The 12,999-nt window shown below is 68.9% G+C and overlaps 1 protein-coding gene across 2 annotated transcripts in view; it reads right to left on the bottom strand.

Annotated features, from left to right (window-relative positions):
- LOC123377651 (solute carrier family 12 member 9-like) overlaps positions 1–12,999 on the bottom strand; it is a 50,079-nt gene that overhangs the window by 22,900 nt on the left and 14,180 nt on the right. For both annotated transcript variants that reach the window (XM_045030800.1, XM_045030801.1), the window contains 2 exons: positions 9,351–9,508; positions 773–855 (listed from right to left, as the gene is read on the bottom strand). In XM_045030800.1, coding sequence (XP_044886735.1) covers positions 773–855; positions 9,351–9,508 — 241 coding nt within the window. The remainder of the gene's footprint in view (positions 1–772; positions 856–9,350; positions 9,509–12,999) is intronic.

The raw sequence follows: 12,999 nt of genomic DNA, 5'->3' as shown, positions 1-12,999 counted from the left end.
CTGAGCCCCCTCCCCCGCACCCCAGTTCCTGTTGACTCCAATGGGGGGCGGGACCCTTTGGAAATGAGGCCCCAAGTGCCCCACAGGGAGCCGAGCCAAGCCGAGGGACAGACACACCCCAAGGGGCAGGAGTGGAAGCAGCCCAGCCAGGTGCCAATGCTGCACAGAGGGGCCGCTGGCACGCAGCAGTGAAAGGGTTAAGAGAGGGTTCTGGACCCCACCGGCAGCAGAACTCGAGGGGGCTCTGTGCTGGGGATACCAGCCAGCCAGGAGGGAGTCCCAAGCCCCTGTTGGCCCACAGATCCGGGCGACTCCCCCTTCAGGACTGCCCAGGCCCTGGTGTCCCAGCCCCTCACTGCACCAGCTCAGCAGGGCAGGGTTGTGCACTCGCACCCAGCGCCGACCTCCCCGTTTCACAGGTGGGAAACTGAGGCACCGTCTTCAAGGTCCCACCGGGAGTCTGTGGTGAGATCCCAGATCTCCTGAATCCCAGCCCAGAGCCTTAACAACAAGGCCGGCCGGCCCCTCGAAATACACGCCTTGTGCCCCGTTCACGGCTGAGGTCCCATGGCCCTTCTGCGGGTCTGGGCCCGTGTCCTCAGCCAGTCTCCACCCACCATGGACGTGCGGCACTACGGCTGCTGCTCTCCACCCCAGAGGTGGCTGCATATCCGACTGCTGCTTGGGTCTAGCTCTGGGCTCCTCTGGGATGAAGCGCCAGGTGAAGCGCCCACGGTCAGTGCTCCCGCTGTGCCCTGCGCAGCCAACTCACCTGCACCACCACCCAGGAGAGGATCACGGCCACCCAGGGGTTCCCACCGCGGGAGGTTTTCTTTGCCGGCGCCAGAGCTCTGCCTGCAGGGGAAAAGGAACCAGACGCACCGTGTGAGAGAGAATTTCGAATGGGAGCAGAGTCAGTGCCAGGAGCGGGGCAGGGATCAGCCCAGCTAGGGCAGGACTGCAGAGGCCTCGGCCAGGACCCTAGGCCGGCAAGGCCAGTGACCGCAGCCCGTCCAGCCCTCGCCCGTGTGCCCCTCGCCACAGGCACTGCCCCTCCCCGGCCCATCACACATCCAGCAGCAGAGCCAGCGTGTCCCAGCGTCCCTGGGGGGCGGGGGGAGGATCAGGGCCAACGCAGGAACAAGGTTCAGCCCATGCCAGCCGTGAGGTCTGAAATACACAGCGCATGGAGCTCAGCCTGGCACCCCCCCACCCCGCAGCCAGTGGATCGGGCCTTGCCGAAAGCCGGCAACACGGGGAACGTGGCACCGAGGCCCAGGAACCGCCCCTGCCCCACAGTCCTACTCTGGCCCCATTTCACAAGCCAGCCCGGGAGCGCCCGTCAGGGCAGGTCCCAGCAGGCCGGCCCCAGGGGCTGCTCGCACCAGGGCGCTGCGACAGCACTGGCCTCAGTGGCCCCTCCGCTCATCAACAGCCCTCCGCCAAGACCCAGCCTGCCGGAGAGAGCCCAGTTCCTGGGGGGAGAAGGGGGACCAGCCGGAGTGTGACGGGGAGTGTGGGGGACAGGAATGGGGAGTCCTGTGCCAGCAGGCAGGGTGCAGTGCCACAGGAGCAGCGACTCCACTGGGCAATACCTCTGAGAGCCAGCCCCATGGCCCCCCTCACGCCACCGGGGCTTTGGGGTCAGCACGGACTGAGAGGGGACAGTGCCCCCTCTGAGCCCCCCTCTCCGTTCCCTGCAGCCCAGCGCCCCCTCCTGAGCCCCCTCTCCGCTCCCCGCAGCACAGCGCCCCCTCCTGAGCCCCCTCTCCGCTCCCTGCAGCACAGCCCCCCCCAAACCCCCCTCTCCGCTCCCCGCAGCCCAGCGCCCCCTCCCAGGCCCCTCTCTCCGCTCCCTGCAGCCCAGCGCCCCCTCCCGGGCCCCCCTCTCCGCTCCCCGCAGCCCAGCCACCCCAAACCCCCCTCTCCGCTCCCCGCAGCCCAGCGCCCCCCCCGAGCCCCCTCTCCGCTCCCCGCAGCCCAGCCCCCCCCGAGGCCCCCTCTCCGCTCCCCGCAGCCCGCGCCCCCCCCAACCCCCCTCTCCGCTCCCCGCAGCCCAGCGCCCCCCCCTTACCCCCCTCTCCGCTCCCCGCAGGCCCGCCCCCCCGAGCCCCCCTCTCCGCTCCCCGCAGCCCAGCGCCCCCCCCGACTCCCCCTCTCCGCTTCCCGCAGCCCAGCGCCCCCCCGATCCCCCCTCTCCGCTCCCCGCAGCTCAGCGCCCCCCCGGGCCCCCCTTCTCCGCTCCCCGCTGCACAGCGCCCCCCCGGGCCCCCCTCTCCGCTCCCCGCAGCACAGCGCCCCCCCCGATCCCCCCCTCCGCTCCCCGCAGCACAGCGCCCCTCCCGAGCCCCCCTCTCCGCCCCCTGCAGCCCAGCGCCCCCCCCGAGCCCCCCTCTCCGCCCCCCGCAGCCCAGCGCCCCCCCGAGCCCCCCTCTCCGCTCCCCGCAGCCCAGCGCCCCCTCCCGGGCTCCCCTCTCCGCTCCCCGCAGCACAGAGCCCCCCCCCCGGGCCCCCCTCTCCGCTCCCCGCAGCACAGCGCCCCCCCGAGCCCCCATCTCTGCTCCCCGCAGCCCAGCACCCCCCCGAGCCCCCCTCTCCGCTCCCCGCAGCACAGCGCCCCCTCCTGAGCCCCCAACTCCGCTCCCCGCAGCACAGAGCCCCCCCCGAGCCCCCCTCTCCGCTCCCCGCAGCACAGCGCCCCCCCGAGCCCCCTCTCCGCTCCCTGCAGCCCAGCGCCCCTCCCGGGCCCCCTCTCCGCTCCCTGCAGCACAGCGCCCCCCGAACCCCCCTCTGCTCCCTGCAGCCAGCGCCCCCCGAGCCCCCTCTCCGCTCCCTGCAGCACAGCCCCCCCCGAGCCCCCCTCTCCGCTCCCTGCAGCCCAGCCCCCCCCCGAGCCCCCCTCTCCGCTCCCTGCAGCCCAGCGCCCCCTGCCGGGCCCCCCTCTCCGCTCCCTGCAGCACAGCCCCCCCCCCCGAGCCCCCCTCTCCGCAGCACAGCACCCCCCCGAACTCCCCCTCCGCTCCCTGCAGCACAGCGCCCCCCCCGCCCCCCCTCTCCGCTCCCTCCAGCACAGCGCCCCCCCCGCGCCCCCCTCTCCGCCCCCTGCAGCCCAGCGCCCCCTCCCGCGCCCCCCACTCTGCCCCCTGCAGCCCAGCGCCCCCTCCCGGGCCCCCCTCTCCGCTCCCTGCAGCCCAGCGCCCCCTCCCGGGCCCCACTCTCCGCTCCCTGCAGCACAGCGCCCCCCCCGAACCCCCCCTCCGCTCCAGGCACCACCGCGCCCCCCCGCACCCCCCTCTCCGCTCCCTGCAGCCCTGCGCCCCCCCGAGCCCCCTCTCCGCTCCCTGCAGCACAGCACCCCCTCCCGAGCCCCCTCTCCGCTCCCTGCAGCACAGCGCCCCCCCCCGGCCCCCTCTCCGTTCCCTGCAGCACAGCGCCCCCGCCGAGCCCCCCCCTCCGCTCCCCGCAGCACAGCGCCCCCCCGCCCCCCCCTCTCCGCTCCCCGATCCCCAGCGCCCCCCCCCGAGCCCCCCTCTCCGCTCCCTGCAGCACAGCCCCCCCCGAGCCCCCCTCTCCGCTCCCTGCAGCACAGCGCCCCCCCGAACCCCCCCTCTGCTCCCTGCAGCCAGCGCCCCCCGAGCCCCCCTCTCCGCTCCCTGCAGCACAGCCCCCCCCGAGCCCCCCTCTCCGCTCCCTGCAGCACAGCCCCCCCCGAGCCCCCCTCTCCGCTCCCTGCAGCCCAGCCCCCCCCCGCGCCGCCCTCTCCGCTCCCTGCAGCCCAGCGCCCCCTGCCGGGCCCCCCTCTCCGCTCCCTGCAGCACAGCCCCCCCGAGCCCCCCTCTCCGCTCCCTGCAGCACAGCCCCCCCCGAGCCCCCCCTCCGCAGCACAGCACCCCACCGAACCCTCCCTCCGCTCCCTGCAGCACAGCCCCCCCCGAGCCCCCTCCCCGCTCCCTGCAGCACAGCGCCCCCCCCGACCCCCCCTCTCCGCTCCCCGCAGCACAGCGCCCCCCCGAGCCCCCCTCTCCGCTCCCTGCAGCCCAGCGCCCCCTCCCGGGCCCCCCTCTCCGCTCCCTGCAGCACAGCGCCCCCCCGAACCCCCCTCTGCTCCCTGCAGCCCAGCGCCCCCCCGAGCCCCCCTCTCCGCTCCCTGCAGCACAGCCCCCCCCGTGACCCCCTCTCCGCTCCCTGCAGCCCAGCCCCCCCCGAGCCCCCCTCTCCGCTCCCTGCAGCCCAGCGCCCCCTGCCGGGCCCCCCTCTCCGCTCCCTGCAGCACAGCCCCCCCGGGCCCCCTCTCCGCTCCCTGCAGCACAGCCCCCCGAGACCGCCCTCCGCAGCACAGCACCCCACCGAACCCTCCCACCGCTCCCTGCAGCACAGCCCCCCCCGAGCCCCCTCTCCGCTCGCTGCAGCACAGCGCCCCCCCCGTGGCCACTCTCCGCTCCCTGCAGCACAGCGCCCCCCCCGTGCCCCCCTCTCCGCCCCCTGCAGCCCAGCGCCCCCTCCCGGGCCCCCCTCTCAGCACACTGAAGCCAAGAGCCCCCTCCCGCGCCCCCATCTCCGCTCCCTGCATCACAGCGCCCCCCCGAGCCCCCTCTCCGCTCCCTGCAGCACAGCGCCCCCCCCCCGAGCCCCCTCTCCGCTCCCTGCAGCACAGCGCCCCCCCGGGCCCCCCTCTCCGCTCCCTGCAGCACAGCGCCCCCTAGAGCACTGGAGTCAGCATTGACAGAGGGGACAGCGCCCCCTCCTGAGCCCCCCTCCCTGCAGCATAGCGCCCCCTGGGCAGCACCGACTCAGAGGGGAATATTGGATCTGCAACGTGGCGTCGCTGGGGAGCTCTGAGGCGCTCCAAGCCAACGGCGGTTCAGCTGCAGGCCACACGCGCTCCAGGCCCCGGCCCTGGGAAGCGGGAGCGTGGCCTGCGCTCACAGCACGTCCAGCAGGTGATCAGTTACCGGGTGGCTGCTGCACGTTACCCAGGAGCAGAGAGCCGCCCAGCCGGGGGGAGCGGAGCAGAGAGACGCGTTAGCACACAAGTAAACGCTGTGTCTCCATCGCCTGCCTAGAGACCTGAGTGTCGCAGGCGCCGTGCCAGGAGGGGAACGACCCAAAACACACGCCCTTCGCTCCAGCCTGGGGTGCAAAACTGCCTCCCCTGCACCAGCCCCAGAGAGACCCCAGCCCAGCCCCCAGCCAGCGCCGAGCCGCTATGCAAATAGTTAAGTGGCTGCATGCATTAGCGAGCGAGAGTGCAATATTTCATGCCGCCAATGGCAGCGAGAACATAAACTACCCGCCAGAGAGGCTTTCAGGGCTGCCTGGTTTAGTCCATTCCAGGGGGTTTAGTGATTGTTACAAACGTCCTTGGGAATCCTGGCTACATCCCCAGTCCCCAGCCCAGCAAAATCCACCGCAGGGCACCTAAGGGACCCGCTCTCTTTGGTCACCGTCACGGCACCTGGCAGAGCCAGCTCCCCATGAGCCAGCCCCTCCACCCCTCTTTGGGCTGCAAAGCTCGGGTCAGTGCCAACCATGCCAGGCCTTTCCCAGACAGCCCCACTGCTGGGCACGGACTCAGCGAACAGAACCAGCTGTTGCCGGAGACACAGATGTGCCCACCGTCACAGATTCACGGGGGACCAGAGAGGGGCAGGAACCGGGGCTGTGCTCTGCCCCCGGGCCGTGCTGAGCCCTGGGCGTCTGCCCACAACCTGCTGGACCAAGGAGAACGCAGCCCAGGGAGAAGGATGCTGCTCTGCGGGACGCGGCTTTCCATGGCGGGGAAGGGGCATCGCTTGAGAATCAATGGCCCGACAGGAGCCAATCGGATCGAAGGAACCACGTCGGCAACCCGCTCACCTAGGGTTTGAGTGGGGGGCTCCCACCCCCTCCTGGGATGGGACTCCATGGACACACAAGCACAGCGATGGTCCCGCCCACGGGCAGGGCTTGGCATGGCTCTCCGGGGCACCTCGGGAGTGCTCTGCAGTGCAGGCCCTCAGCGATAACATGGGGTAACCCCGTGCCATGCATCTGTGCAGTGGGCAGAGCTGTCCCAACACTGCACATGGGGAAACTGAGGCACCAAAGGCACCCCGGAGTCCTGTCTCCCACCCCCCGCTCCAACCACTGCACCCTCGCCCATCTCGCCCTGCAAGGCTGTGGTGTTCCTGAGTGCCAGCGGGGGGCTGGCAGCCCCTGGTGTTGGAAGGCAGGGAAGGGGGAGAGCAAGGAGAGCCAAGGGATATTTATTCAGTTGGCTGGAGAAGCCCAAGTAGGCCGAGGAGCTAATGCAATCCAAGTGCCCACGCTCTTTCCTGGCAGACGCCCAGCCTGGCAGGGCCTGGCACTGCTGCAGCCTGGACTCCGAGTCACTGCTGCCCCCAACAGGTCTGTGCTTCATGTCATCAGAGCGCGGCACGGCACGGCACGGCCACGCCAGCCCAAGGCTCCCTGGGACTGGCCAAGCAGCCAGCCAAGCACAAGCAACGTGCTGGCTGAGCAAAGACGGGAGCCCCCCCCAGAGCCGTGCTGCAGGCGGACCTGCCGGGGACGGCTGCCAAGGAGCCAGGGGACTTGGAAGGACGTGGGGCGCCTGTGCCCAGAGCCAGAGGGACCGTCGGAGAGCATGGGGGGAGCCAGGGAGAGCAGCTGCAAGGGTCTGCGGGACTGGAGCGGGACTGAAGGGCCAGGGACTGGGATTCCCCCCATGGCTCGGGAGAGCCCGTTTCGGGGCTGGGGCAGAGCTCATTTGGGGTGTGGGTAGGGGGGTCAGGGAGCCGAGGGCTTTGGGTGGCGCTGTGCCCCCGCTGTGAGAAGAACGGCTCCTCCGGCGGGGACTGGCAGGGAGGCAGCCCCTCGGCCCGTGGGGTCCCAGGACCGCGCTCTCCCCCCGGTGCCAAAGGCCGAGCGGCAGCAGGCGCGGGCACAGCGCCCCATCCCCTGGCGCTCGGCAGAGCATTTGCCCTCAGCCTGGCTGCACCTGCACCGAGAGCAGAAGCTCATTCCCCAGACACCCCCCGCCTGCCCCTGGCCTTTCTGCTCTGGGGAGGAGGCAGCCTGGCAGACAGCCAGGGTGGGGAAGGGGACTCCCAGGGAGGAGAGCCTGGGGGAGAGGGCGCTGCAGGAGACAAGCTGTGCACGTGCAGCACCTGGCGCACCGGAGCAGAGGCCGCTGCAGGACAAGCGTGCAGAGGTACCGTAAGTGCAGGAATAGCCGGGCAGGTAAGAGATAGAATGAGCAGAGGGGGCGAGTGCTCAGCGTGGGGGTGCCCACGGAACCCCAGCAAACTCCTGTAGAGTTACCTGCCCGGGGGAGGAGGGGGCACTGGCCCCCTATGGCCTGTCACAGCACTGCGCCCGGGACACGCTGCTCGGACCACGAAGTTAAATGAATGGCCACTGCCCAGAGACGGCTAAGCCCGGAGCTCCGTCACCAGCCATGAGCCAGAACTGCGGCGACCCCCAGCCAGGGCATCAGGAGGAGCCAGCAGCCGCTCGCCTTCAGCCGGGGCGCAGGGGGCTTGGATTGCACAGGAAGGGGTGACCTAAACACATGGCCCAAGGTCTGCAAGGCGGACGGGGTGGGAGAGTCTCCCCCAGCAGATGGCCAAGGGGGCACCCTTGCAGTGTGTGTGTGGGGGGGGCTGGCATGGCTGCTGCAGGGCCCCAGGCAGAGGGCACCACAGGGCAGCCCCAGGGGGGTTGAGAGTGGCACCCTCCCAGCAGTGAGGGTAAGGCTGGACCAAGGTGGGGCTGCCTTCCCGCCTGGGGGCTCCCTCAGGACAGTCTCCCCCACCCACGGGCTGGAGGGACAGCCAGCCAGGGAATGGCCCATCAGACCCTGCTGTGCCGGAACGGGGAGCAGGGCGGATTTGACCTGGGAATGGCGCAGGGGGGTTACATGGGGGATGGGGGACTTCCCTTGGGGGAAGCTGCCTGAGCTGTAACCTGAGCCAGGAGGGGGGTTGGGAGAAGAGACACCTTCTGCCCGGGAGCCTGAACAAAGGGGAGGAGGAGCTGGGGGGAGGGGGGAGAGAGCTGCTGGAGGAGGTTTTGTTTTCAGTCTTGGGCTGGGGGGGTGCAGCACAGGGAACCCCAAGCTGGGGTCTAAGCTCCCTAAACCCCCCAGAAGGACTTGATTGAGGGGTTCTGGTTGTACCTACAAGCCCTGCTTGGGACTGTGTTCCTGTCGTCTACTAAATCTTCTGTTTTACTGGCTGGCTGAGGAAGAGGGGTGCAGGGCCCTGACTTCCCCACACTCGGTGACACCCGCCCAGTGCTTATGCCCTGCCCACTGCCCTGAGTGACAGGGCACTGTATGGACCGGGGTGAGCCAGCCAGGCAGCCTGGTACCACCCTCCCCTGCTCACACAGGACTGGGAGCTAGAATCTAAGCCACCTCCTTGGGGTGTGTCTGTGTGTGTTCCCACTGCCCTCTGCTGGATGGAATCAGAACTGCTCACCCACATGTCAGAGGCCCCGTACAGTTCCCAGCTTGTGGAGATTCTCCTGAAGAGGCTCCAGGTTCTCTCCCAGGCCACACCTCAGTGACGCTGCATCTAGCCCAGGCCCACGGGGTGGCTGCACAGCGGATGGCGAGGGGGGTGCAGAGCTGGTCCCCCAAGGAAAGCCCAGGCAGGGTAGCAGGGAGCGGCTCGTGCCCCGGGGGCGGCTCAGTGCCCCTTGTGTGGGCTTCAGTCCCTGCTCCTGGGGACGGATCCACAGCACAACGCCCCCCCTGCACTGGTGGCTCTCCTGGCTGCCTTCGTGGGGCAGGGCTGATCTGGCACGCCCCTTCCTTCTCCCATGGGCTGTCCTGGCAGTGGGCTGGCTGGGGGGTTCCCCCTGCTCCCAGAGAGGGTACAGCTCTGGGGCATCGACGCTGCAGTGCCCAGGGCTGCCCCACCCCATGGAGACTGCAGCCAAGTCAGCCCCATACAGCACTGGCCTGGACGCTGCCTCAGAGAATGGGAGGGCTTCAGTGCTGCTCCTGTTAACCTGGGGAATGACGCTATCCCCGGGGGCCAGCCCCCGCCGCTCTGCGGGGTTGTGGGGGGGTCCTCACTGATCTAGGGGCCCTGGGGCAGGGGGATCCCCAGGGACCATCCCCGCATCACTCTGTGGGGTTGTGGGGGGATCCCCACTGATCTAGGGGGCTGGGCGAGGGGGAATCCCCTGGGGCCAGCCCCCCATCACTTTGGGGTTGTGGGGGGGTCCCCACCCATTTAGGGGGCTGGAGGAGGGGGGATCCCCAGGGACCAGCCCCCCATCACTCTGTGGGATTGTGGGGGGGTCCCCACCCATTTAGGGGGCTGGGGATCCCCACTGACCCAGGGGCTGGGGGCACTCACCGAAGATGTCGTCCTTGGCCAGGGCGTAGAGGATGCGGGAGGCCCCAATCAGGTTGCTCATGGAGGCCGAGAGGGTGGACGAGTAGATGCCAATGATGACAAAGGGGGGCCAGACATTGATGTCCCGCAGGAAGCCGTAGTCCTTCTGGAGCAGGATCCTGCCAATGGGGCAAGTGGGGTGAGCCGGGGCACCTCTCTGCATCTGCTCTCTGCACCCCCTTTCCCCGCATGGCACTGCCCAGCCACCTGCTCTCTGCACCCCCCTCCCCGCAGGGCACTGCTCAGCCACCTGGTGCCCACTCTCTGCCACATGGGGCCACACTTCTTGGACCAGAGCCATGAGCACCGCTGAATGGGAACTCTGCCCCTTCTCCCCCGAGGTGCCAGGCGCAGCCACCCCCAGAGAGGGGAACCGGAAAGCTCCAGGCGCAGCACAGACACACCTTGCTCCTCCCTCACCTACACGGAGGGGGTTGTTTTTGCAGGGTCTCTCACAGGCACCGTGTTTATTGTTTGCTAGTGCGGGGGCCATCATGAGCACCGTGCAGCAGGTGCAGTAGTGTGGGGGGTCCCCAAGGGGCTGAGATGGGCACGAGCAGGGGCTCCCCAAAAGGCCAGGTATGGCATGGGGGGGGTGTCTCTGACAGGCCATGGGGCAGGCATGGGGGGGTGTGGAGGTCCCGTGACAGGCCGAGGGGGCATGGCGGGAGCAGGGGGGCCCTGACAGGCTGAAGGGACAGGCACAGAGTGTGGGGGGGTCCCTGACATGCTGAGGTGGTGGGGGCCAGAGCAGGGGGGGTTCCCTGATGGGCTGAGGGGGTGGGTGTGGAGGGGTCCGTGACAGGCTGAGGGGACAGGCACAGGAGTGTGAGGGGGTCCCTGACGTACTGAGGCAGCGGGGGCCAGAGCAGGGGGGTTCCCTGATGAGCCGAGGGCATGGGGGGGTCCATGACAGGCCAAGGGGACAGGCACAGGAGTGCAGGGGGTCCCTGACGTACTGAGGCAGTGGGGGCCAGAGCAGGGGGGTTCCAGACAGGCCGAGGGGGCGGGTGTGGGGGTTCCCTGACCGAGTCCCTGAACACTGCAGCCCCTGCAGAGCACAATCCCTTCAGCGGGGCCCCCCGGCGGCTCCCCGGTAATTGCTCTCCTAGCCCATCACCGGGCCAGGGCCCAGCTGGAGCCAATTGCTGCCATCGCTCTCCCGGGAGGCGGCGTGTGGGGCCAGGGCCGATCGATAGCAAAGCAGTTACAGCCAGGCTGGGAGACGGTCGCGCTGGGCCCTGGCTGAATCAAGCCGTCCAGCCCCGAGGCAGCTGATCTCCAGGAGGACCTAAAGCAGCCCCCACCCCCACCTCCTGCCTCACAGCGGGGCCGGCTCTGCTGGGGCACGTCACTGGCCAAGTCCTGTCCTGGAGCCGCCCTGGGGGTGCACAAAGGACACCGGCATTGGGGCCGTGGTCAGGGACAGGGGCGCCTGGGGTCAGGCTGGCACCGGGTGGCGCTTCCAGGCTGTGGTTTGTTTTGTAAACGCAGCAGGGCAAGGCTGGTACGGGAGCCCGGGCCACACGCAGCAGCCTCCCCAGCGTGGCATCATACCCATCCCCGCGGGCAAAGCACAGCCACCAGCGGGCAGATCAGTGGCTCCAACACAGCCCTGCCAGTGGGGCAGCCTGCTGTGCCCAGCTCCGGGCTCCCCGGGACACTGCCCGAATGCGCTGCCAGGGCCAGGCTTCGCTCCTGGGTGGAGACACGGGCAAGGGAACCTGGAGATTTTACCTTCTGCACAAGTGACGCAGCTGGGCGGGGTGACCCCAGGGCTGGGCTAGCAGGGGGCTGCGGGTCGGGATTGAGGGGCACCGCAGAGCTGTGTGGGGGCCCCAGGGACCAAGCAAGACACCGTGTCTGGCTGAGGCGGGCGCGCTGGGATTTGCATCACACCAGTGGCTGGAGTCTCTAATACTCCCAGGGAAAGCGCAGGGGGAGTGGATGTCCAGGTAATTCACCCGTCACTTGCTGAGTCAGAAAACCAGCACGGGAGAGACCCGGCCCCACCAGGCCTGTGTCGGCTCCTGGACTTGTGGATTTTAGGGCTACTCTCTCGGAGGCCCTGGGAACCCCTTCCTGATGAGGGAGCACGGGCAGGCCAGGCCAGGCCAGCTTGCATGTGAAGGGAATCTCCTTTCTGAGGCAGCATCCAGGCTGGGGCAGCAGCTCTGGGGCCTGGCAGTGCCCGGTTATGGCCCGTTTGTCCTCTGGCTGCTGCCCTCACCCCCAGCCCACAGGGTATCACTACTGCTTGGGAGGAGCATCCTGGGCCATGCTGGCAGATTCCCGCTGCTGGCGCGAAGGGTGGGTTCTCAGAGCCGCTCGGCAGCCAAGCTGCCTGGCCACGAGCGTTTCATTGTGGGTTGGAAGCCACGCGAGCCATCGATCAGCTGGAAGCCACCTACCCGGGGTTTACGAGACAGCGGCCCATAAAGCTCCCGGCCCCGCAGCCGCCAACTGGCCGAAACTCAGCGAGGAACTAAGCGGGGAAGGAGCCATTTGCTGACGCTTTACAAGGATACAAATGGCCCAGCCTTTAATTGGATTTTAACAAGAGCCTGAGAGCAGGTGGGAGATAAATTAGCCCAGATCTGAAACCTCAGTGTATCTGGCAATTAATACCTAATTATCTGGAAATTGATCACCTTGCTCAGAGTGGCAGCAGAGCGGATGGCCCAGTGTGGGGGCCCAGGACAAGCTCCCCGCACCCCGGCTTGCAACACACCCGCTGGGGAACCCCGGCCCAGCCCCGCTGCTCTGGCTGGCTGCCCCCCGGCTGCATTTCAAGGGCTGGCTCGACCTGTGAGGCAGCAGGAGGGTCGCCCAGCCCCTCACCCACCGGGCTGGACAGCCCCAGTTCCATTGTATAGGGTGTTTGCACCAGCCCTTGGCACTCAAAGTCCTGCCATCTCCACAGGCACAGGAGCCCCCTCGGACCTCTCCCTCGGGGCTGGGTTTGCCCCGAGTCTTCACGCACTGCCCGATGTGCTCCTCCCCAGAGCAAGCTTCTGCCCCCAGCCTGCCAAGTAGCACGGCTGGTGCGAATGGAGGGGGTGGGGTGCCTGCCAGCAGGGGGCGTGCAGGAGGTGCCCCTGCAGGCAGGCCCCAAACATGCACGATGTGGGAGGAGCCGTAGAAAGAATGGTAGATGGGGCCACCCTAAATGAGAAGAGGATTGTTTTTGTGTAGGTCCTACCTAAATGGCAGCTCTTGCAGGCTTGTTCTCAAGGCTGATAGGGCCAAGCAAGACCCAGGGCTCAGCTCCCAGCTACCCAACTCCAGGGGCAGGAATGCTCTCCAACAGGGGGCAGCCCCCTTCCTGGGGGGCCACAGGACTTACAGCAGAGCTGAGTCAGGCCTATTATCCCCAGTGACTGGAGGAGGAAACCGAGGCAGAGCCTTGTCCGTGGCAGCAGAGGGGGGGCAGGTGCCAGAGGTAAGTCACAGCCCCTGGGTTTCCAGCTCCCCATCACGTGCTTGCTCCTGACTAAGTCTGGTCAGGCCAGCCCCTGAGGAGCTGGCCTGCTTGACCCGGCTCTGAGCAGCGAGCAGGCTGGAGCTATCCACCCGGGGGGGGGGGAAGGCTGGGGAGGGGAGTGGGGCA

Source organism: Mauremys mutica, chromosome 9 (genome assembly GCF_020497125.1).
Source record: "Mauremys mutica isolate MM-2020 ecotype Southern chromosome 9, ASM2049712v1, whole genome shotgun sequence".
Lineage (NCBI taxonomy): Eukaryota > Metazoa > Chordata > Testudines > Geoemydidae > Mauremys > Mauremys mutica.
The sequence above is the reverse complement of the archived record's forward strand: the minus strand, read 5'-3'. Positions and strand labels throughout refer to the sequence as shown.